Genomic DNA, 26,936 nt, shown 5'->3' on the forward strand with positions numbered 1-26,936 from the left:
GCCACAGTTTCGTGTTTGTTGTATGCCATAGTTAATGCTAGTTGTTTCATGCCACAGTTTCGTGTTGGTTTCATGCCACAGTTTTGTGTTTGTTGTATGCCATAGTTAATGCTAGTTATTTCATGCCACAGTTTCGTGTTTGTTCTATGACATAGTTAATGCTAGTTGTTTCATGCCACAGTTTCGTGTTTGTTCTATGACATAGTTAATGCTAGTAGTTTCATGCCACAGTTTCGTGTTGGTTTCATGCCACAGTTTCGTGTTTGTTGTATGCCATAGTTAATGCTAGTTGTTTCATGCCACAGTTTCGTGTTGGTTTCATGCCACAGTTTCGTGTTTGTTCTATGCCATAGTTAATGCTAGTTGTTTCATGCCACAGTTTCGTGTTTGTTCTATGACATAGTTAATGCTAGTTGTTTCATGCCACAGTTTCGTGTTTGTTCTATGACATAGTTAATGCTAGTAGTTTCATGCCACAGTTTCGTGTTGGTTTCATGCCACAGTTTCGTGTTTGTTGTATGCCATAGTTAATGCTAGTTGTTTCATGCCACAGTTTCGTGTTTGTTCTATGACATAGTTAATGGTAGTTGTTTCATGCCACAGTTTCGTGTTGGTTTCATGCCACAGTTTCGTGTTTGTTCTATGACATAGTTAATGCTAGTTGTTTCATGCCACAGTTTCGTGAGGTTCATGTCTATAGTTTCATGTCCTAAGTTTTTGCCTTAGCTTCCGCGTGCGATAGGCACGCTTGCCTTCGGGTTGTTTTCCGTTTTGTTCCTTCGTTGAGTGTTTCTTAAAATTAAATCATGTTCCTACCTGCAAGTCCTGTCCGGAGTCGTCCGTTCGCCTTCCTGGGAGAACGATCCCGCAGTAAGCGAAAACCACGTCGTGAAAACTAGATGAGGCAATTCCTGAAGGAATTGCGTGTGAATGCTCCAATGCTGAAGTTGAAGTGAAATGCTGACAGGATGTAGTATGAATGCAAGGATAGTTTGGAATGTTGGAATGGTTTGAATGTTGGAAGAGTTTGAATTTTCAGAAAGAACGGAATTTGGTTTGGAACTTGGGAAAGTGTTAGTTGGATGAGTGGAATGTGTTTATGTTGGAATGGTTTGAATAGGTTGAAAAATGTGCGAATTGTGGAAGTTTAAAAAAATTGACAATTCATCTTGAACGGGGGAAAATGTCCCCGGAAAATGGGAATTCTTGGAAGTCCGGGAATTTTTTTTTTTAATTGTTGAAGAAGAGCACACAATTTTGAACAGGCTGAATATTTTGAAGTTGGAACCGTTTGAATCGGATGAAACTTTGGAAAAATGTCCCATTCGTTTCAGTGGGAATTTCATGGAATTTCGGGAAAAGCTGGAATTTTTGGGGGAAAATGTTAAAAGACTTGCATGTTCTGAATGAGTTGAAATCGTTGGTGTTGGAATTTTTCAAATCTGTCGAGAAATGTTACCATACCATATAGAGATGTCCGATAATGGCTTTTTTGCCGATATCCGATATTCTGATATTGTCCAACTCTTAATTACCGATTCCGATATCAACCGATACCGATATATACAGTCGTGGAATTAACACATCATTATGCCTAATTTTGTTGTGATGCCCCGCTGGATTCATTAAACAATGTGCGGGGGGTAGGAGGCAGCGGCGGGTGTATATTGTAGCGGGGGATTCTGGGTATTTGTTCTGTTGTTTATGTTGTGTTACGGTGCGGATGTTCTCCCGAAATGTGTTTGTCATTCTTGTTTGGTGTGGGTTCACAGTGTGGCACATATTTTTAACAGTGTTAAAGTTGTTTATACGTCCACCCTCAGTGTGACCTGTATGGCTGTTGACCAAGTATGCGTTGCATTCACTTGTGTGTGTGAAAAGCCGTAGATATTATGTGATTGGGCCAGCACGCAAAGGCAGTGCCTTTAAGGTTTATTGGCGCTCTGTACTTCTCCCTACGTCCGTGTACTCAGCGGCGTTTTAAAAAGTCATACATTTTACTTTTTGAAACCGATACCGATAATTTTGAAACCGATACCGATAATTTCCGATAATACATTTTAAAGCATTTATCGGCCGATATTATCGGACATCCCTAGTTGGAACCGTTTGAATCGGATAAAACTTTTGAAAAATGTCCCATTCGTTTCAATGGGAATTTCATGGAAATTTGGGAATTTCGGGAAAAGCGGGAATTTTTGGGAACATGTTAAAAGACTTGCATGTTTTGAATGAGTTGAAATCGTTGGTGTTGGAATTTTTCAAATCTGTCGAGAAATTTTGAAGTATTAACTAGAGATAAATGCGTTAAAATGTAATATCGGAAATTATCGGTATCGGTTTTTTTATTATCGGTATCGGTTTTATTTTTATTTTTTTATTTTTTTTTATTAAATCAACATAAAAAACACAAGATACACTTACAATTAGTGCACCAACCCAAAAACCCCATTTACACTCATTCACACAAAAGGGTTGTTTCCTTCTGTTATTAATATTCTGGTTCCTACATTATATATCAATATATATCAATATAGTCTGCAAGGGATACAGTCCGTAAGCACACATGATTGTGCGTGCTGCTAGTCCACTAATAGTACTAACCTTTAACAGTTAATTTTACTAATTTTCATTAATTACTAGTTTCTATGTAACTGTTTTTATATTGTTTTACTTTCTTTTTTATTCAAGAAAATGTTTTTAATTTATTTATCTTATTTTATTGTATTAATTTAAAAAAAAAGGGACCTTATCTTCACCATACCTGGTTGTCCAAATTAGGCATAATAATGTGTATATATCAGTATCGGTATCGGTTGATATCGGTATCGGTCATTAAAGAGTTGGACAATATCGGAATATCGGATATCGGCAAAAAGCCATTATCGGACATCCCTATTTTTGATTGGTACGATCAAAGACAGCTTTGTCCTCTCGCCGGGAACTCATGGAAACACAAAGTTTTGTGATAACTTAGATACAATTATTCTGACAAATGTACCCTAAGATTTTTTGTTAAAATAAAGCCAATAATTAGGGATGTCCGATAATGGCTTTTTGCCGATATCCGATATTCCGATATTGTCCAACTCTTTAATTACCGATATCAACCGATACTGATGTATACAGTCGTGGAATTAACACATTATTATGCCTAATTTGGACAACCAGGTATGGTGAAGATAAAGTCCTTTTTTTTTTTAAATTAATAAAAATAAAATAAGATGAATAAATTAAAAACATTTTCTTGAATAACAAAGAAAGTAAAATAATATAAAAACAGTTACATGGAAACTAGTAATTAATGAAAATGAGTCAAATTAACTGTTAAAGGTTAGTACTATTAGTGGAGCAGCAGCACGCACAATCATGTGTGCTTACGGACTGTATCCCTTGCAGACTGTATTGATATATATTGATATATAATGTAGGAAGCAGAATATTGATAACAGAAAGAAACAACCCTTTTGTGTGAATGAGTGTAAATGGGGGAGGGAGGTTTTTTGGGTTGGTGCACTAATTGTAAGTGTATCTTGTGTTTTTTATGTTGATTTAATAAAATAAATAAAATAAAATAAAAATTTAAAAAAACGATACCGATAATAAAAAAAACGATACTGATAATTTCAGATATTACATTTTAAAGCATTTATCGGCCGATATTATCGGACATCTCTACCAATAATGCCATTTTTTGTGGTCCCCTTTATTTAGAAAAGTATCGAAATACATATTGGTACCGGTATTGATACCAAAATATTGGTATCGGGACAACCCTAGCAGCAATATGGTTGGCAAAGTTAAGAATTTTTGTGATTTCTGATCTTTGTGAGGGCACCAAATGGATGTATGCGTGTGTAAGCGTGTTGGCAGAGCAGCTATACGGAGGACAGCAGCTTGTTGTTTTGATCGAAAAGCTCGTGAATCGAAAAGCTCTCAAATGGAGGCGTCCGTAAAACGAGGCTCCACTGTACGTCAAAGTCCTTGATCCCTGCCTCTCCTCAGCTCCAGTTAGCCATTCCTTCTAATGATAATGACTTTTTCCCCGGCTGTTTGCAGCGTAACTCATTTCTCATCGAGCGCGCTAATGAAAAGGAGCGTGCATGCCGAGGGACAATCAATACTGCGACGGCATTAATTGCATTTGGAGACGCTGCCGGTCTCGCCGGCGATCGGCTTTGTTAGGCCTGTGATCGCCCCAAAGACAATCTCCGATGTGAGGGGACTGTGATGAGATGTCTGCGTCGCTGCCATGATCAGACGTTACGGTCAAAACATCTTTTGTAGATAATCCATACAAGAGCCCTCTCTCTCTTTGCCTACAAAATCAATAGGAGTCGTTCAACCTGCACAACACCGCTCCAGAGGGACTAGATCAGGGGGCGGCAAACCAAAATGTTGAAATAGCCATATTGGACCAAAAATACAAATCTGTCTGGAGCCACAAAAAATGAAAAGCCTTATATAAGTGTTATAATGAAGGCAACACATGATGTAAGTGTCTATATTAGCCTACTATCAAAATGACTTTTAAAGTCTTATATAAGTGTTATAATGAAGACAACACATGATGTAAGTGTCTATATTAGCCTACTATCAAAATGACTTTTAAAGTCTTATATAAGTGTTATAATGAAGACAACACATGATGTAAGTGTCTATATTAGCCTACTATCAAAATGACTTTAAAAGTCTTATATAAGTGTTATAATGAAGGCAACACATGATGTAAGTGTCTATTAGCCTACTATCAAAATGACTTTAAAAGTCTTATATAAGTGTTATAATGAAGACAACACATGATGTAAGTGTCTATATTAGCCTACTATCAAAATGACTTTAAAAGTCTTATATAAGTGTTATAATGAAGACAACAAATGATGTAAGTGTCTATATTAGCCTACTATCAAAATGACTTTAAAAGTCTTATATAAGTGTTATAATGAAGGCAACACATGATGTAAGTGTCTATATTAGCCTACTATCAAAATGACTTTAAAAGTCCTATATAAGTGTTATAATGAAGGCAACACATGATGTAAGTGTCTATATTAGCCTACTATCAAAATGACTTTAAAAGTCTTATATAAGTGTTATATTGAAGGCAACACATGATGTAAGTGTCTACATTAGCCTACTATCAAAATGACTTTAAAAGTCTTATATAAGTGTTATAATGAAGGCAACACATGATGTAAGTGTCTATATTAGCCTACTATCAAAATGACTTTAAAAGTCTTATATAAGTGTTATAATGAAGGCAACACATGATGTAAGTGTCTATATTAGCCTACTATCAAAATGACTTTAAAAGTCTTATATAAGTGTTATAATGAAGGCAACACATGATGTAAGAGTCTATATTAGCTATATTAGCCTACTATCAAAATGACTTTAAAAGTCTTATATAAGTGTTATAATGAAGGCAACACATGATGTAAGTGTCTATATTAGCTAGATTAGCCTACTATCAAAATTACTTTAAAAGTCTTATAAGTGTTATAATGAAGGCAACACATGATGTAAGTGTTCATATTAGCCAACAATCAAACTGACTTTAAAAGTCTTATATAAGTGTTATAATGAAGGCAACACATGATGTAAAGTTTCTATATTAGCTATAATAGCCTACTATCAAAATGACTTTAAAAGTCTTATATAAGTGTTATATTGAAGGCAACACATGATGTAAGTGTCTATATTAGCTATAATAGCCTACTATCAAAATGTCTTTAAAAGTCTTATATAAGTGTTATAATGAAGGCAACACATGATGTAAGTGTCTACATTAGCCTACTATCGAAATGACTTTAAAAGTCTTATATAAGTGTTATATTGAAGGCAACACATGATGTAAGTGTCTATATTAGCTATAATAGCCTACTATCAAAATGACTTTAAAAGTCTTGTATAAGTGTTATAATCAAGGCAACACATGATGTAAGTGTCTATATTAGCCTACTATCAAAATGACTTTAAAAGTCTTATATAAGTGTTATATTGAAGGCAACACATGATGTAAGTGTCTATATTAGCTATAATAGCCTACTATCAAAATGTCTTTAAAAGTCTTATATAAGTGTTATAATGAAGGCAACACATGATGTAAGTGTCTACATTAGCCTACTATCGAAATGACTTTAAAAGTCTTATATAAGTGTTATATTGAAGGCAACACATGATGTAAGTGTCTATATTAGCTATAATAGCCTACTATCAAAATGACTTTAAAAGTCTTGTATAAGTGTTATAATCAAGGCAACACATGATGTAAGTGTCTATATTAGCCTACTATCAAAATGACTTTAAAAGTCTTATATAAGTGTTATATTGAAGGCAACACATGATGTAAGTGTCTATATTAGCCTACTATCAAAATGACTTTAACAGTCTTATATAAGTGTTATAATGAAGACAACACATGATGTAAGTGTCTACATTAGCTATAATAACGCGTCGTCCATCCATAATACATAGCCGCTTCTAAGATACGAATCCTCGCCACCACGACGGAAAATTGTCTTCCAAATAGCATTATCACTGGAGGACTACAGGAAAGGGAATGCCTAAGCATGCTATACTCACACACACATTGAGCAAGACGACACAAGAAGCTAATCGCTAAAGTTTTAAAGTAAAGCAGCGGGGATTGATCCAGATGTCGATACGTGAATCTTTGGGCACGTAACGATTCGATTCGATCCGATACCGATTGTTGGGGTGAAGAATAATACCGATTTTCGCAATGTTTTATTTGGTGTAATAATCATTCAACTTTTTCTCAAAACAGCTTACAGGTTGTAAATACTCCTTCTGGTTGCATGGAGATGGCATAGAAAAATGCTTTTTTTTGTTAAGGTACCAAACTGTCTTGCAATGTATTGTTAATAAAAGAAAGGGTGTGGTTAAAAAGAGCTATGTTTTCTTTTCCGCTTTCCCATGCATTCCAAATGATGATTTATTAAAGTACCGCACTGTACCGTGTTTTTCGGACTATAAAGCCCACTTAAAATCTTTTAATTTTCTCAAAAATCGACAGCGCGCCTCATAACCCGGTGCGCCTAATGTACGGAATAATTCTGGTTGTGCTTACCGACCTCGAAGCTGTTTTATTTGGTACACGGTGAAATAATAAGTGTGAGCAGTAGATGGCAGTCACACATAAGAGATACATGTAGACTGCAATATGATGGCAATAGGGCTCAAGTAAACAACACCAACATTTTATGTTCCATTGAAAATATAGAACACTACACACGACGTTTTAGTACGACTTTGGTAAGCTATGTTCTAAGTCAGGGGTGTCCAAAGTGCGGCCCGGGGGCCATTTGCGGCCCGCAGCTAATTGTTTACCGGCCCGCCACACATTCTGGAAATACTATTGTAAAAATAAAAAAAACATTAAAAAAAGTGGAATGAGGTGAAATCTAACGAGAAAAAGCTGCAATGTTGACACAAAAGCTGCCACGCAGGCTGTTTTTTTTTTCTTTTGTTTTTCTTTATTTTTCTTTTTTTTGCCATTGCTCAAAAAAAAAACAAAAAAAAGACAAAAAAATCCATGTTATAATGAATTATTTCCAGGGCTCCAATTACTTCAAATATTTCACTTTAAAATGTTTTATGTGGTAAATATTGCACATATTGTGTAGTAGCCATATAAAAACATCAAAGTTTTCTTTAACAAAAGCGCATAAAACAAACAAAATAATAGTTCCAGCATAATATGGACAGATATATCTGAGGTTGATCGCGTAACTTAAGTGTTGAAAGTAAAAGAAAAACCTAATAAAAATGTATCACTTTATGAGTGGGGCACCTTTTGGATCCCAAATATATTTTGTTGTATTTTATTTATCTTTTCACTGTGATTACTCAAAAATATGAAAGAATTAAAATCAATGGTGTCCTGCATTATTGATCTTTTAGGGCTCTAATTACTAAATACTGCATATTTCAGTTTTACTATAAAAAAAAAACTAAGTTGTTTTTGACAGAAAAGCCATAAAACTTTTTTTTAAATTTGTATTACTTTATATCAACTTGAAGTTGATATAGAGATTTACTGTAAGTGTTAAATAATTAAAAAAAAATAATAATCTGACTTATTTTTAACATTTTAATGACTGAGACCCTTTATGGTCCCATAAAGGTAAAATAAATAAAAAAATCCATATATTTTGTTATGGTTTGAAAATGAAAAATATCAAAATGGCCCCCACATGCTTTAATTTTTCCGTGTGCGGCCCTCAGTGGAAAAAGTTTGGACACCCCTGTTCTAAGTTCTAAGCAAAGTATTATTATGGTGTGTGTATGAGGTAAGACATATTATCTGGCGTTTTGTTTCGCAATATTATGCGAAAGCAAGTTTTTCTTACCTTCTGGTACCTGCTGATCTGTATTTGGGATCTGCATAAGTCCTGAAAATTTGCGCGTGTCCGTCACCGTAGTCGATAAGCTTCTTCTTTTTCTCTATCTTCTTGTTATGGGGCATTCATCCTCCCCTGTTGCCATTTCTAATATAAAGTAGTGTAAAGTTCTTACTTATATCCGGTCCGCCCTATGGTACTATACGGTATGAGGTTTCGTATTTTAGACTCCAATTTCTTGTTTTTTTCTGTCTTTCCAGATGTTTTCTGTCATCCCCGGCAAATTCCTGCCGGACGTCCGCAACCCGTGCTGGTACGAGGAGTACGCCGGCAACGTCACCTCTGACCCTTACGGGGAGAACTTGTACGCGCACTACGCCCGGCGCTTCCTCACCGTCTTCACGCACTTGAGGCGCACTTTCGAGAAGCACTTGTTCAGCCACGGCGGGAAGCTTTACCGCATCCGCTGCCTGCCGTATTTCTACATCATCGGGCAGCCCAAGTGCGGCACCACGGATCTTTACAACCGACTGCTGCTGCATCCCGACGTTAAGTTCACCACTTTCAAAGAGCCGCACTGGTGGACCCGCAAGAGGTTCGGTGAGTGAATATCGCTATAAATAAAGTTTCATACTAATAATTTCTTCTTTATAGTCTTTTTAAAAATCTACTCTAAAAGTATAAGACCAGTCCTCCTCTCAGGTAATTTAACACACTGGTCCATCCCAAGTTCTTTTGGATGACATATACAGTACAGGCCAAAAGTTTGGACACACCCTCTCATTCAATGCGTTTTATTTATTTTCATGACTATCTATTTTTCTCACTGAAGGCAATTTTTTATGTTTTTATTTAATTCATGAATATAATTATTAATTCATTTTGTTGACATTTCAGAATGTCTAAACAAATAAATAAAATATAACTACATAATTACTGTTTGAATTATAAATAATTTAATTATATCATTATTTTGGATTGGCTATAAAAAAATAACAGATTTTTTTTTTTTATCCGATTTTTAGGTTTTTTTTCTGGTTGAATGGCCAGGGTATTTGTTTGTATTTTTATGTTTTCAGTTAATTCATAAAACTAATTATTAATTCATTTTGTTGACATTTCAGAATGTCTAAATAAATAAATAAAATATAACTACATAATTACTGTTGAAATTATAATTATTTAAATACCATTATTTTTGGATTGGCTATAAGAAATAACAGATTTTTTTTTTTTTTAAATCTGATTTTTTGTTTTTTTTTCTGGTTGAATGGCCAGGGTATTTGTTTGTATTTTTATGTTTTTATTTAATTCATAAATATAATTATCAATTCATTTTGTTGACATTTCAGAATGTCTAAATAAATAAATACAATAATTTTGTAGTTATATTTTATTTATTTATTTAGACGTTCTGAAATGTCAATAAAAGGAATTAATAATTACATTTATGAATTAAATAAAAACATACAAATACAAACAAATACCCTGGCCATTCAACCAGAAAATAAAAACTGTTTCAATTATAATTATTTTAATTATTTCATTATTTTGGATTAGCTAGAAGAACAGATTTATTTATTTATTTTTATCCGATTTTTATTTATTTTTTCTGGTTGAATGGCCAGGGTATTTGTTTGTATTTTTATGTTTTTATTTAATTCATGAATATAATTATTCATTCATTTTGTTGACATTTCAGAATGTCTAAATAAATAAATAAAACATAACTACATAATTACTGTTTGAATTATAATTATTTTAATCATATCATTATTTTTGGATTGGCTATAAGAAATAACAGATTCTTTTTTTTTTAATCCGATTTTTTGTTTTTTTTTCTGGTTGAATGGCCAGGGTATTTGTTTGTATTTTTATGTTTTCAGTTTATTTAAACGGGAATAGCAGACCCATTCTATGTGTCATACTTGATCATTTCGCGATATTGCCATATTTTTGCTGAAAGGATTTAGTAGAGAAAATCGACGATAAAGTTCGCAACTTTTGCTCGCTGATAAAAAAAAGCCTTGCCTGTAGCGGAAGTAGCGTGACGTCACAGGAGCTAGTATTCCTCACAATTCCCCGTTGTTTACAATGGAGCGAGAGAGATTCGGACCGAGAAAGTGACGATTACCCCATTAATTTGAGCGAGGATGAAAGATTCGTGGATGAGGAACGTTACAGTGAAGGACTTCGAGAGGCAGCGATGGACGTATCTTTTTTCGCTCTGACCGTAACTTAGGTACAAGCTGGCTCATTGGATTCCACACTCTCTCCTTTTTCTATTGTGGATCACAGATTTGTATTTTAAACCACCTGGGATACTATATCCTCTTGAAAATGAGAGTCGAGAACGCGAAATGGACATTTAAAGTGACTTTTATCTGCAAGACAATACATCGGTGACACACTTAGCTACTGAGCTAACATGATAGCATCGTTCTCAAATGAAGATAGAAACAAAATAAATAAACCCCTGACTGGAAGGATAGACAGAAGACCAACAATACTATTAAACCATGGACATGTAACTACACGGTTAAAAATTCTCAGCCTGGTAAGGCTTAACTATGCTGTTGCTAACGACGCTAAGGCTAATTTAGCAACTTACCAACCGGACCTCACAGAACTATGTACTCTCTCCTTTTTCTATTGTGGATCACGGATTTGTATTTTAAACCACCTGGGATACTATATCCTCTTGAAAATGAGAGTCGAGAACGCGAAATGGACATTCAGTGCCTTTTATCTCCACGACAATACATCGGCGAAACGCTTTAGCTACGAGCTAACGTGATAGCATCGTGCTTTAACTGCATATAGAAACAAAAAAAATAAACCCCTGACTGGAAGGATAGACAGAAGATCAACAATACTATTAAACCGTGGACATGCAAATACACGGTTAATGCTTTCCAGGCTGGCGAAGGTTAACAATGCTGTGCTAACGACGCCATTGAAGCCTACTTAGCAACCGGACCGCACAGAGCTATGCTAAAAACATTAGCTCTCCACCTACGCCAGCCAGCCCTCATTTGCTCATCAACACCCGTGCTCACCTGCGTTCCAGCGATCGGCGGAAGGACGAAGGACTTCACCCGATGCGTTTGGCGGCCCGGAGACGTAGGAAGTCAAGGTGAGGTCGCCGGCTAGCGCGTCTGCTCTCCAACAAAGTCCTCCTGGTTGTGTTGCTGTAGTCCGCTGCTAATACACCGATCCCACCTACAACTGTCTTCTTTGCGGCCTTCATTGTTCATTTAACAAATTGCAAAAGATGTCCAGAATACTGTGGAATTATGAAATTAAAACAGAGCTTTTTGTATAGGATTCTACGGGGTACCATAACTTCCGTTAAACTGAGTACGTCACGCGCATACGTCATCATACCGCGACGTTTCAGCCGGATATTTCCCGGGAAATTTCAAATGTCACTTTATAAGTTAACCCGGCCGTATTGGCATGTGTTGCAATGTTAAGATTTCATCATTGATATATAAACTATCAGCCTGCGTGGTCGCTAGTAGTGGCTTTCAGTAGGCCTTTACATGGCATGCGGCCTGTGCCTGCTCCAGTAGGAAACATCATGTAACATTATTCATGTTGGACGAGTGCAGAGGCGACTTTTAAAGTATTGATGTATGTTGATGAGCCGTCAAAGTGACATAAATGATCCCTCTCTTTAAGGCAATTATGGTGGTGATGAATATTCACGAGCCAGCGTGTTTATTTCCTGCTCACGTTTACGAGCACTTTTACTCACTCCCAGCATTCCGACCGCCTCTCTTTGATTGTCTTCGGCTCCTCCCACGTGTGCTCCCCCCCCCCCCCCCCCCCCCCGCCTTTTCACGGGGAGATGTCTTCACTCTTCGCCATGTGTGACGCACGCCTGCGTAGACGCCACTCGAATAAAGGGCAACATCAGCACGCTTCCCCCGGATGCTTTGTAAGCCGCGTGCGTGGGCGCCGCCTGTCACTTCCTGTGTGGCTTTTCAATGTCACAAAATGTCGCTCGTCTTCTACCTTCAGGGGGGAATGTTTTTCATCCTATTTTCACTTTCCCACTCGCCCCCCCCCCCTAATCTCCAACTCTCCCGGGTCAAAGGTCACATCGTCGCTAATTAGCAAACGAGAGCGCTCGTTTTTGTCGGGCTGTCTCCCGCAGCCGCGCCAGGTGTCACGTCTCATAAAGGAGGCCGTCCGTGCGATTCAGCGGCAGGAAGTGAAGATGGTGACTTCACGCTCGCCGATAATCTCGCCGATATCGACCGCACACTGCAGAAACCGCAATCCAAGTAAGATTAAATATCTCAAATAAGGGTGATATTTGCTTATTTTCTGTCTGATAAGATAATTCTTCTCACTAAGCAGATTTTATGTTAGAGTGTTTTACTTGTTTTAAGTGTCTTGGTCCTAAATGATCTCAGTAAGATATTACAGCTTGTTGCTGAGATTTGATGACCTATATTGAGTAAAACATGCTTGAAACTAGAATATCAACTGTTATAAAGCTGTGTCATCAACACTCACAAGTAGAAAACTACTTTTTTAAAGTCATCATTTCTTATTTCAAGCAAGACAAAAAAAATCAATTATGTCTCACATAGGGCTGCAACTAACGATTAATTTGATAATCGATTAATCTGTCGATTATTACGTCGATTAATCGATTAATAATCGGATAAAAGAGACAAACTACATTTCTATCCTTTCCAGTATTTTATTGGAAAAACCAGCATACTGGCACCATGTGGTGGACATTGGGGGTGCAGCATACACCAATAATAACACAGAAATGTAACTCATCAGAACTGAATCAGATATTGTACACGTTTCTGTTGTGAATAATAAAGTATTCATTTCAGGCTGCCTCTGAATAATAGCATGAAATATTCCAGCACCTTCATAACGTTTAGTTACACTAAAGCGTCACTCAAATCTAAATATATTTATATAGCTTTATCGGCCCGGCTACATTAATCCATTATGAAACCAACCTGAGATATTTCTGTCAGTTACGTTTATTTCCAAATTGGTAACCGTGCGTTTTCTCTCTCAAAACGGAGTCAAATGTGCCGGAGACACATTATCAGCCCCGCGTTGCAACAAAGGCATAACTTTAACGTTACCCACAAAAAAGTTGAACTCATGAATGCTTGTTGCCACTATGGACTTCAAAAGTTACGTAGTGTGAGTTCTTCCCTTCATCCATGGCTCCAACATGTTTCTTCTTCAGGTGCTCCTGAAGCAATGTTGTACTTCCGTGCCATTTTGCAGGAAACGCTCTTCTTTGAAGTCTTTAGAGTAAAGTGTTCCCACACTTTTGACCACTTAGGTCGTACACTTTTCTCCATTGAAACAATAACCTCAAGATGTTTCTCCGCTAAACTATCGGTAGTGTTTTCCTGCGCCATTTTTCGAATGTTTCCAGACGGCGTCGTCACGTGAGCTGCACATGACACATCATTGGCTAGCTTACGCCACCTCATGAGACGTAGCCTCAGCGCCGCCCTGGCGCTGTTTTGTACTGTTTTTGTACTTATTTTGATTATTGTTTCTCAGCTGTTTGTAAATGTTGCAGTTTATAAATAAAGGTTTATAAAACAAAAAAAAAAAAACATTTTTATTTTTTTTTAAATTACAACAAAAAAAAAAAAAAAGCCTCCACGCATGCGCATAGCATAGTTCCAACGAATCGATGACTAAATTAATCGCCAACTATTTTGGTAATCGATTTTAATCGATTCAATCGATTAGTTGTTGCAGCCCTAGTCTCACATTAAAACAGATGACAGCCAAATGGACTTTGCTGTTTTATTTTCAATGAAACAAGAGAAAATACGTACTCATATAGTAGTACAGTTGTTATTAGTGAGAATATACTTATTTTAAGGTATTTTTGGGTTCATTGAGGTTAGCTAATTTTACTTGTTTTGGAAAGTCTTGACAAGCCAAATTTTGTTGTTCTATTGGCAGATAATTTTGCTTAGTTCAAGTAAAATACCCCTAATTTTTTTATTTTTTTTTTTCTTGTTTTTGAACACTGACTTTTTGCAGTGCAACGCATGACGACTCCATTGTCTACACATAAATGCTTTTCTTCTACATTGCAATAGCTACACTGCAAAAAGTCAGTGTTCAAAAACAAGAAAAAAAAATACAAAAATTAGGCGTATTTTACTTGAACTAAGCAAAATTATCTGCCAATAGAACAAGAAAATTTGGCTTGTCAAAACAAGTAAAATTAGCTAACCTCAATGAACCCAAAAATACCTTAAAATAAGTATATTCTCACTAATAACAAGTGCACTTTTCTTGGTAGAAAAAAAGAGACATTTTTTGCTCAATATGTTGAAAAATTTTCTTAAATGAAGTAAATGCTAGTGCCATTATCTTGACATAATGATATCCACTCGACATTACATTTCTTGAAACCAGCAAACTTATACTAAAAACTAGTTCATTGTTCCTAATGGAAAGGCAACCAGGCAAGCGCTTGTTACTCTCGGGGTCTCCTAGCCGCTCAGGCAAATCATATTGTCTAAAAATGCATTTTTCCATCGATAACATGACATCATCGCGCCAAGTGCGGGCTCTTACAGTCAATTAGTGCGCGATATATATATATATATATATATATATATATATATATATATATATATATATATATATATATATATATATATATATATATATATATATATACAGCCCGGCCCCCAGCCAAAAAATTTTTTTTGTAATTTTGAAGAATTTACCTAAATGTGCATGAACTATTTCTGTTCAAACTAGTTTGAAATGTCACATGTTAAATGTTTAAATATTAACTGTCAGTTTACTGTACTGTGCCAACTGTACTACTATAGGAGTGCATATTTTCTCCTGTTTCATTGAAAACAAAACAGCAAAGTCCATTTGGCTGTCATCTGTTTTAATTATGAGACACAATTGTGTCAAAGTCATGATTTTTTTGTTCGTGCTTGAAATAAGAAATGATTACTTTAAAAAAGTAGTTTTATACTTGTGAGTGTTGATGACACAGCTTTGCAACAGTTGATATTCTAGTTTCAAGCATGTTTTACTCAATATAGCTCATCAAATCTCAGCAACAAGCTGTAATATCTTACTGAGATCATTTAGGACCAAAACACTTAAAACAAGTAAAACACTCTAACATAAAATCTGCTTAGTGAGAAGAATGATCTTATCAGACAGAAAATAAGCAAATATCACCCTTATTTGAGATATTTAATCTTACTTACATTTCAGTTTTTGCAGTGTAAGACACTTTTGTTGTTGTTGTTGTTTTTTTATGGGCTTTTAAAAATAATTAGACTGGAAGGTTTATGGCGTATTAGTCATAAACTCAAGGCGCCGTTTTTTTCTGACCGCGCTCGAGCTCACGAAACCTCATTAGTGCATTGATCCGTCTTTTTTTTTCTTTTTTCAGCTTTATTTGGATTTGACTAAGTTGTCTGACTCATGTTTTCCTGCTATGTTTCAAACGTAGGGATGAGTATACTTTCACATTTGAACTGATACTGTACTAGTGTTGTCGATACTTTTCTAAATAAAGGGGACCACGAAAAATGTCATTACTGGCTTTATTTTAACAAAAAAATCTTAGGGTACATTAAACATACGTTTATTATTGCAATTTAGTCCTTAAATAAAATAGTGAACATACAAGACAACTTGTCTTTTATTAGTAAGTAAGCAAACAATATATATATATATATATATATATATATATATATATATATATATATATATATATATATATATATATATATATATATATATATATATATATATATATATATATATATATATATATTTTTTTTTTTTTTAAATGTACCGTGTTTTCCGGACTAAATTTTAGAAGAAAATAACATCTTTCCTTATATTAGCCGCACAGGGCTCTAAACCGCAGATTTATATATATATATATATATATATATATATATATATATATATATATATATATATATATATATATATATATATATTTTTTTTTTTTTAAATCCACCGTATTTTCTGGACTAAATTTTAGAAGAAAATAATATTTTTCCTTATATTAGCCGCACCGGGCTCTAAACCGTAGATTATATATATATATATTTAATCTATATATATATATATATATATATATGTATATATATATATATATATATATATATATATATATATGTATATACAGTATATATAATTATTTTTAATTTTATTTTATTTTTTAATAATCGCGGTACTATACTAATACTGGTATACCGTACAACCCTATATATATATATATATATATATATATATATATATATATATATATATATATATATATATATATATATATGTATATATATATATATATATATATATATATATATATATATATATATATATATATATATGTATATATATATATATATATATATATGTATGTATATACATATATGTATATACATATATGTATATATATGTATGTATATACATATATGTATATACATATATGTATATATATGTATATACACGTATGTATATATACATGTATACAGTATGTATATAAGTGTATATGTATATATGTATATGTATTTATGAAAGTGTATATATTTATATGTATATATATATATATTTATATATTTGTATAAAAATGTGCGTGTGCATGCGTGTGTGTGTGTGTGTGTGTGTGTGTGTGTGTGTGTAAGTGTAGATAGAAACATGTTACAACAGAAAGTAACCAGACAGTAAAAGTAAATTAACTAGTAGATCAATAATAGTTTTGACAAAATAATACAACAGGAAAAGATACAATATGTTACCGTGTACGTCAGTAGCCAATTTAAGAGCCTTTTAACCCATTTTTAAATTATTCTATTATCATTTATATGCCAAATATCGTGATATATATCGTTATCGCAAGAGGCTGCGATATATATCGCGATGTAAATTTTAGGCCGTATCGGTCATCCTTACTTGCATTCATTGTTATAATTGTATTGGATTATTTCGGAGTATTGTCAGCAACCATGCAGAACTATTTTGTATTGTACAAATATTTCAATTCAGTGGTAGTCTGTCTCCGAGGGGGGTCATGGCACAAAGTAATTGAGAACCACAACTGCACAGCAACATCTGCTATTTAGCAGTGACGCCCATGGATTACTACATCCTGGTCTTTTTCCGAAGAACCCTAATTGTGATCGAGGTTCCACTTCGGGGTAGTCCTGCAAGCGTAGCAGTCTGCCTGTGACACACGATAGTTGGAGGGAACAAAAAAAAAGGGCAACAAGATTAAACAGAAAAAAATCAAAGCAGCGGCAGCTTGTGACACTTCTGTTGGAATAATTATGCATTTTTTCCCCATCGTTTCTTTCTTACTTAGTAGAAGAAGTGTTGCACGGCGACATCATTATCCTGACTGCACGCCCACGCTGAGGTCCTCCACTATTACCTTGCATGCTGTAATCAGCCCACATGGAAAACACATTCATGAAGCATTAACAAGTCAGCATCAGCCTTTCGCTTTAAGCAAAAAAAGTATAGAGCGTAAATAGGGTAAAAAAAAATATATATATATACAGTATATATATAAACTATTATTTTCTTCTAAAATTTAGTCCGGAAAATACGGTACATTTTTTAAATATATATATATATATATATATATATATATATATATATATATATATATATATATATATATATATATATATATATATATATATATATATATATATATATATATATATATATATATATATATATATATATATATATATATATATACAGGAGCAGGAATGACTTTTTGTTAACCAATCACACCAAAAGTGTCTCGAACACTACTCAGAGGCAGGTGAAAATAATCAGCACCCATGGCAACCAAGAAAACACAAACCCAGGGGTGCTGAAAACAGAACGAAGGGAATCAAACTAAAATAAAACGGATCATGACAAAAAGACACATTATATATATATATGTCTTAATTAGACTATCCAAATATATATCATCAGGAGATTTCCTGATGATTGAGGAAACCCCTCATGAAACAGGCCTATAGAGATTAAATAGTCTTGTGATTTTTTTCCCACACATACATATATATATATATATTAAAAAATAAAATACAATTAAAAATAATAATAATAATAATTTTATATATATATATATATATATATAAATATATATATATATATATATATATATATATATATATATATATATATATATATATATATATATATATACATATATATATATATATATATATATATATATATATATATATATATATATATATATATATATATATATATATATATATATATATATATATATATATATATATATATATATATATATATAATCTACGGTTTAGAGCCCGGTGCGGCTAATATAAGGAAAAATATTATTTTCTTCTAAAATTTAGCCCGGAAAATACGGTAGATTTAATATATATATATATATATATATATATATATATATATATATATATATATATATATATAGTCCGGAAAATACGGTATATTAAAAAATAAAATACAATTAAAAATAATAATTATATATATATATATATATATATATATATATATATATATATATATATATGTATATATATATATATATATATATATATATATATATATATATATATATATATATATATATATATATATATATATATATATAGATTAAATATATATATATATCATCTACGGTTTAGAGCCCGGTGCGGCTAATATAAGGAAAAATATTATTTTCTTCTAAAATTTAGTCCGGAAAATACGGTAGATTTAAAATATATATATATATATATAAAATCTGCGGTTTAGAGCCCGGTGCGGCTAATATAAGGAAAAATGTTATTTTCTTCTAAAATTTAGTCCGGAAAACACGGTAAATTTTTTAAATATATATATATATATATATATATATATATATATATATATATATATATATATATATATATATATATATATATATATATATATATATATATATATATATATATATATATATATATATATATATATATATATATATATTTATATATGTATATATATATATATATATATATATATATATTTTTATATATGTATATATATATATATATATATATATATATACATATATATATATATATATATATATATACATATATATATATATATATATATATATATATATATATATATATATATATATATATATATATATATATATATATATATATATATATATATATACACACACACACACATATATATACATTGTGAAATGAGTTATTTACACAGAAAGATTCCGTAAATGTTTATGTACATACATTAATTGTTTCCAAACAGTGCCTGTAACATGGCAGTAAAACGGTTGATCAGACAAAACAGAAGTCATCGTCATGGACCCACTAGCTGCAGAAGCTAGCTCTCCAATCAGCTAGACTCAATAAAGGTGATGTTTTGGTGAGTTTACGGAACAGAAAAAAATACAAAAATAATGCCATTGTAAGTTAACAATACTATAGAATATAATAGAATAGAATATAAAGTACTTTATTGATCCCTGGGGGAAATTCAGCACCGCAGTTCGCTCACAATAGACAATAAACACTTAGGTATTTTTTACATGTGAATAATATAAATACAGACTATTATACAGCATTATTCACATGTGAATAACATAAATACAGACTATTATACAGCATTATTCAGATGTGAATAACATAAATACATTATACATTTAAGTACAGTCAAAAAGGAACATATGCATTATGCACTAACAAAACCACTCGTAAACGTGTTAGCATATTAGCTAAAGCTAACGATGCTAGCTTCATCACATTAAGAATATGCGTGAAAACACTCCTACAGACATCAAACATGTGACGGTTTGGTAAGCAAGAATTGTTTTCGTTATAATGCAAAACTTACAAACGTTGCTTGGAACGATGAAGGAAGGATCCATACGAGTAGAAACGCTACGGACGGCTAGAAGACAGAACGGCGACTGTATTTCCGGCTCATAGCTCAGTCTAAACCGAAGGGCAATGCGGCACCTGCAGTGAACGAACTCGTCCAACAGATAGCGCCAACAACACACCTGTTCAGTTTTTTTTTTTAAAGCATAGGCTGCAGGGATCAAAGCGTAGGAAAAAAAGTAGCGGCTTATAGTCCGGAATTTACGGTAATTTTGAAACTGAAAAATCAAGTGAGGAAGTCTCTGGCTTCCGGGTTCTTTCGACCAGCCACCACGGACATGACAGCTGCGTTCAGGGTTTCGAACAGTGTTTTATTTTTCAATAAAATGTCCTTTTTGTCCATTTCCGCCATATCAACTTCTTCGCTCGCTCTTGCTCACGCTCGCTCTTCCCCCACCTGAGCACATGAATGGTTTCTCTGCTGCTTTTCAGCAAACGTCTTTTGTGTCTATCCGTCAGTTTCGCTCTCTCTCTCTCTCTCTCTTTCGACAACACCCTTCTCCTCCCCGACTGCTGCCTTTAACAGAGCGACAGGTGATCAGACAAACACTCACAGCTGTGTCATCCACGCACCTGCCGCTAATCTCGAGAGCGGTCCTGACACGCCCCGCTTCTCCGCAGGCCCGCAGGCCACGCCACCCCGCATCAAGTTTTGATGTTGAATTTTGTGAAATGATGAGGTGGCGACTTGTCCAGGGTGTACCCCCGCATTCCGGCCGAATGCAGCTGAGAGAGGCTCCAGCACCCCCCCGCGACCCTGAAAGGGACAAGTGGTAGAAAATGGATGGATGGATGGATGGCATCAGTGTATTCAAAATAAAAAAATAGCGCGCGCATTTTTTCAGGTTGAAGAAAATCTAGATTCAGTCTGGTAATTTTATTAATTTATTATTTTCGTTTGTAATTTTATAATTTATCATTCATATTTAATATTATCATTTAATTACACGTTTACTTATTTTTTACTGTTGTTTTTTTTGGGTTCGATTTTTCTTTTCCCAATTCAAATCTTTTTTTTTTTTTTTTTTTTTTGGTCAAAACCTTTGGCCCTAATTTAGCTCCATGAAAACAGAAGAATTCTGGGATTTTAACGATCTCGCCTCTTTTGCAACGCAGGGATCATCCGTTCCAACGAGGGCTTCCACAGCCGCTACCCGGTGGAGGACTACCTGGACCTGTTGGATGAGGCTGCTTACTTCATCCAAGGCAACCTCACGGCCAATGACAGCGGGGCGCCCGAACGGCCCAACGTCATCATCGGTAAGATCACGTGACCGTGGCCACTTCCTGCTTCGTCATGACTCGCTTGGCTAAGTGAAAATAAGTTGCACTTTTGTCCAGATCTGCACCAAAGTGTAAGTCCAAGTGATGCTAATCAATATTTACTGTTATTATTATGAAGCTTTCTAGCATATATGGGCCATGCTTATGACATGATATACTGCAGGGGTCACCAACGCGGTACCCGCGGGCACCAGGTAGCCCGTAAGGACCAGATGAGTAGCCCGCTGGCCTGTTCTAAAAAATAGCTCAAATAGCAGCACTTACCAGTGAGCTGCCTCTATTTTTTAAATTGTATTTATTTACTAGCAAGCTGGTCTCGCTTTGCTCGACGACATTTTTAATTCTAAGAGAGACAAAACTCAAATAGAATTTGAAAATCCAAGAAAATATTTTAAAGACTTGGTCTTCACTTGTTTAAATAAATTCATTAATTTTTTTACTTGGCTTCTTATAATTTTAGGGAAAAAATACAACCTTAGAAATTATTTTATGATTTTTAAACACATATACCTTTTTACCTTTTAAATTCCTTCCTCTTCTTTCCTGACAATTTAAATCAATGTTCAAGTAAATTAATTGTTTTTATTGTAAAGAATAATAAACACATTTTAATAAAATTTTTCATTTTAGCTTCTGTCTTTTCGACGAAGAGTATTTGTGAAATATTTCTTCAAACTTTTTATGATTAAAATTCAAAAAAAATATTCTGGCAAATCTAGAAAATCTGTAGAATCAAATTTAAATCTTATTTCAAAGTCTTTTGAATTTCTTTTAAAATTTTTGTTCTGGAAAATCTAGAAGAAATAATGATTTGTCTTTGTTAGAAATATAGCTTGGTCCAATTTGTTGTATATTCTAACAAAGTGTAGATTGGATTTTAACCTATTTAAAACACGTCATCAAAATTGTAAAATTAATCTTAATCAGGAAAAATTACTAATGATGTTCCATAAATTATTTTTTGAATTTTTTCAAAAAGATTCGAATTAGCTAGTTTTTGTCTTCTTTTTTTCGGTTGAATTTTGAATTTTAAAGAGTCGAAATTGAAGATAAACTATGTTTCAAAATTTAATTGTCATTTTTTTCGTGTTTTCTCCTCTTTTAAACCGTTCAATTAAGTGTAAATATCATTAATTATTAATAATAACATAGAGTTAAAGGTAAATTGAGCAAATTGGCTATTTCTGGCAATTTATTTAAGTGTGTATCAAACTGGTAGCCCTTCGCATTAATCACTACCCAATAAGTAGCTCTTGGTTTCAAAAAGGTTGGTGACCCCTGATATATACTGTATCCTGTAACACAAACAATGTCTACTTCCTCCAGCCTGTTGCCTTATTTGAGCACTGCTGCCATCTAGCGGGATGATTGTGTATTGCAAGACTATTCGAGAAGCACTTGGTTTTGCTGCTAATTCCTGGTTATGCACTTATATCCATGCATGCACCAAAATGTAATTTTAGTCATTATTTGGAGGGACTAAACCAGGGGTCACCTACCTTTTTGAAACCAAGAGCTACTTCTTGGAAATGTAACAAGAAAATGTTGCAATGTTGACTCTAATAACACCAAGCTGCCATGCAGGCTGTTTCTTTCTTTAAAAAAAAATAATGAATGAAAATCAATGTCATTATGAATTATTGACCTATTCAAGGCTCCAATTATGTCACATTAAATATTCCTCTTTGAGATATTTTTTGGGTAAAATGTTGCATATTTTGTGTTTTCCATAAGTTTTTGTTTTAAAACGAACAAACAAAAAACATAAAGAATAATAAAACTTGTAATTGACGGATAGATCTGAAGTTGATCTCGAGATTATTGTGTTAAAAGAAAACAGTAAAAAAAAAAATATAATTTATTTTTTAACACTTTAATGAGTAATTTTAATTATTTTAGTGTGATTTTTTTTTTTAAGTGTCATTGCTCAAAAAATAATAATGAATGGTTGTCAATGTTGTCAAATCAATGTTGTTATGACTTATTTACTTTTTTTAAAGCTACACTTATTATATAATCTGACATATTCCACTTAAAAATGTTATTGGGTGAAAATATTGCATATTTTGTGTTTTTTTCTATAAAAACATTGGTTTTCTTTGACAAAAAGAGCATACAACTTACATTTTTAAAAATGTTGTATTGACAGATAGACCTAATGTTGATCCAGAGATTTAAGCCTTGAATAATAATAATAATAATAATAATAATAATAATAATTAGGGATGTCCGATAATGGCTTTTTGCCAATATCCGATATTCCGATATTGTCCAACTCTTTAATTACCGATACCGATATCAACCGATATATGCAGTCGTGGAATTAACACATTATTATGCCTAATTTGGATAACCATGTATGGTGAAGATAAGGTACTTTTTAAAAAAAATAAAAAAAATAAGATAACTAAATTAAAAACATTTTCTTGAATAAAAAAGAAAGTAAAACAATATAAAAACAGTTACATAGAAACTAGTAATTAATGAAAATTTGTAAAATTAACTGTTAAAGGTTAGTACTATTAGTGGAGCAGCAGCACGCACAATCATGTGTGCTTACGGACTGTATCCCTTGCAGACTGTATTGATATATATTGATATATAATGTAGGAACCAGAATATTAATAACAGAAAGAAACAACCCTTTTGTGTGAATGAGTGTAAATGGGGGGTGGGAGGTTTTTTGGGTTGGTGCACTAATTGTAAGTGTATCTTGAGTTTTTTATGTTGATTTAACAAAAAAAACAAAAAAAAACAAAAAAAACACAAAAAAAAACGATACCGATAATAAAAAAAAACGATACCGATAATTTCCGATATTACATTTTAAAGCATTTATCGGCCGATAATATCGGCCGGCCAATATTATCGGACATCTCTACTTAGGATAAACACTTACAAAGCAATTAAAAAGAGAAACAAATACAATATTGTTACTTTTTTAATACAATACTAAAAAAGGTCAACAAAAATAAAATGTATGAAAGCAACAGTATCTGTAGTAATATTATTGTGAACAATAGTTGTTTCATGTTTTTAATCCAAAAATTATTTCTTGAAAAAAAAAAAAAATCAAAAATAATACCGGTACTTTTTACAAAAAATTGATTTATGAAAACTATGAATCAATTTAGAATCTGAATTTTTTTTTTTTTAACTACTTTTTTATTATAACTATCTATGTTTTGCACTACTGCATACTATACTGATACTACCGTTGGTATCAACACCGGTTTGTGGATCGATCCGTCTTCTCCTTACGTGTATGCCTTGCAGCAACAGAGGAGCCCAACAATTGTTATTGTATTATCCTTTCTCCGGACTGTTATTAATATTTGCTTGCTTACACTTTTTAAACTTGACCACACACTTATTGCTTGTGTTGTTACAAGCTAATTTAGCTTAGCGGCAATCTTAGCGATTAGCTAGCTTACTCTGTGTGTAGCATCAGTCCTCCAGTGATAAGGGTACGTGTAAGAAATGTAGTTTATTTGCCACAAAGGGGGATTGCTGACTTAGAGGAGTGGCTGTGTCGACAGTTTGCTGCTTAGCTTCCTGAGTATCGAATATAGAGAATCGACAAATAAAAAATTGGACGGTTCCGATTCTCTTCGATGCCCAACCCTAATTACTACCATAACAATTTATAGCTTCCTCTTGAGTTGAAGCAACAGTTTCGATTCAAGCAGGCAAATAAATCAGTATTCGACTCGATAGCGTTTATTTTTCAACCATGTTTTCTTCTGTATTTGTACGGACCTTTCTGAGCGTGCACCTTTTATTGTGTGCTGCAGGGGAAGCCAGTGCCTCCACCATGTGGGACAACAACGCCTGGGTGTACTTCTACGGCAATTCCACCAATGGGGAGCCGCCCTTCCTCATCCAGGACTTTGTCCACGCCGTGCAGCCCGACGCACGATTCATTGTCATGCTCAGGGACCCGGTGGAAAGGTACGCTTGTCCGCCTCGTCTAATTAAAATACTTAATTACAATTATAAATAATTAAATAGAAATTAAATTAAAATATTAATAGATATTAAATTTAAGAGCGCACTGCTGTGTTTAGATGGAGACAGGTGTGGACAATATTGGAGACGGACGCACTTGTCCCCACACTAAAAGCAATACTCGCTAAAATCTTTTGTCGTCTCATCGAACTGAACGAAGGCTGTGAAGATTGTGTATTGAATGTGAGAGGTGTCACTCCTCTTTATTTTTTTTGGCCAAACTGTTGTACTAAACCAAGAGAAGAACAAAGCTTGTTTATTAGACTTCATTTTCATTAGCCAAACTGCTTTGTGTTTTATATTGATATCAAAAACGAAACACAAGGTTTTTTTTACATAGCATTTTGTTAATGTGTTATTGTGTATAGTTAATTCCTATATGACTTATTTCTGCTCAAACTCTTAATGGATCTGTCCCGATGAATCATCTACATGTAAACATAAATGTACATAACTTAAAAAACTAAAAAATAAAATAATAATTATATATATGTATATATATAAAAAATAAAAAAAAATAAAAAATAATATATATATATATATATATATATATATATATATATATATATATATATATATATATATATATATATATATATATATATATATATATATATATATATACATATATACTGTATATAAAATACCTATAAAAGACATATTTCTGTTCAAACTCTTAATGGATCTGTCCCAATGAATCATCTACATGTAAATATAAATGTACATAACTTAAAAAATTAATTAATAAAATAAAAAATAAATAAATAAATTATATATATATATATATATATATATATATATATATATATATATATATATATATATATATATATATATATATATATATATATATATATATAAAATACCTATAAAAGACCTATTTCTGCTAAAACTCTTAATGGATCTGTCCCGATGAATCATCTACATGTAAATATAAATGTACACAACTTAAAAAATTAATTAATAAATTTTTTTTTAAAATAAATAAATTAATTTTAAAAAAATAAAAATTTAAAAATTATATATATATATATATATATATATATATATATATATATATATATATATATATATATATATATATATATATATATATATATATATATATATATATATATATATATATACCTCCCTTTATCAAAATTTAAAAATTGTTTCTGCTAAAACTCTTAATGGATCTGTCCCGATGAATCATCTACATGTAAATATAAATGTACACAACTTAAAAAATTAATTAATACATTTTTTAAAAAAAATAAATAATCAATTTAAAAAAAATAAAAATTAAATATATATATATATATATATATATATATAT

General features: G+C 32.7%; 1 protein-coding gene across 8 annotated transcripts in view; it reads left to right on the top strand.

The window, feature by feature from the left end:
* LOC133654925 (carbohydrate sulfotransferase 15-like) overlaps positions 1 to 26,936 on the top strand; it is a 106,148-nt gene that overhangs the window by 72,420 nt on the left and 6,792 nt on the right. For all 8 annotated transcript variants that reach the window (XM_062054795.1, XM_062054801.1, XM_062054799.1 and 5 more), the window contains 3 exons: positions 8,627 to 8,966; positions 21,443 to 21,586; positions 25,405 to 25,561. In XM_062054795.1, coding sequence (XP_061910779.1) covers positions 8,627 to 8,966; positions 21,443 to 21,586; positions 25,405 to 25,561 — 641 coding nt within the window. The remainder of the gene's footprint in view (positions 1 to 8,626; positions 8,967 to 21,442; positions 21,587 to 25,404; positions 25,562 to 26,936) is intronic.

The sequence above is a fragment of the Entelurus aequoreus genome, linkage group LG08 (genome assembly GCF_033978785.1).
Source record: "Entelurus aequoreus isolate RoL-2023_Sb linkage group LG08, RoL_Eaeq_v1.1, whole genome shotgun sequence".
In the NCBI taxonomy this organism is placed as follows: Eukaryota; Metazoa; Chordata; class Actinopteri; order Syngnathiformes; family Syngnathidae; genus Entelurus; species Entelurus aequoreus.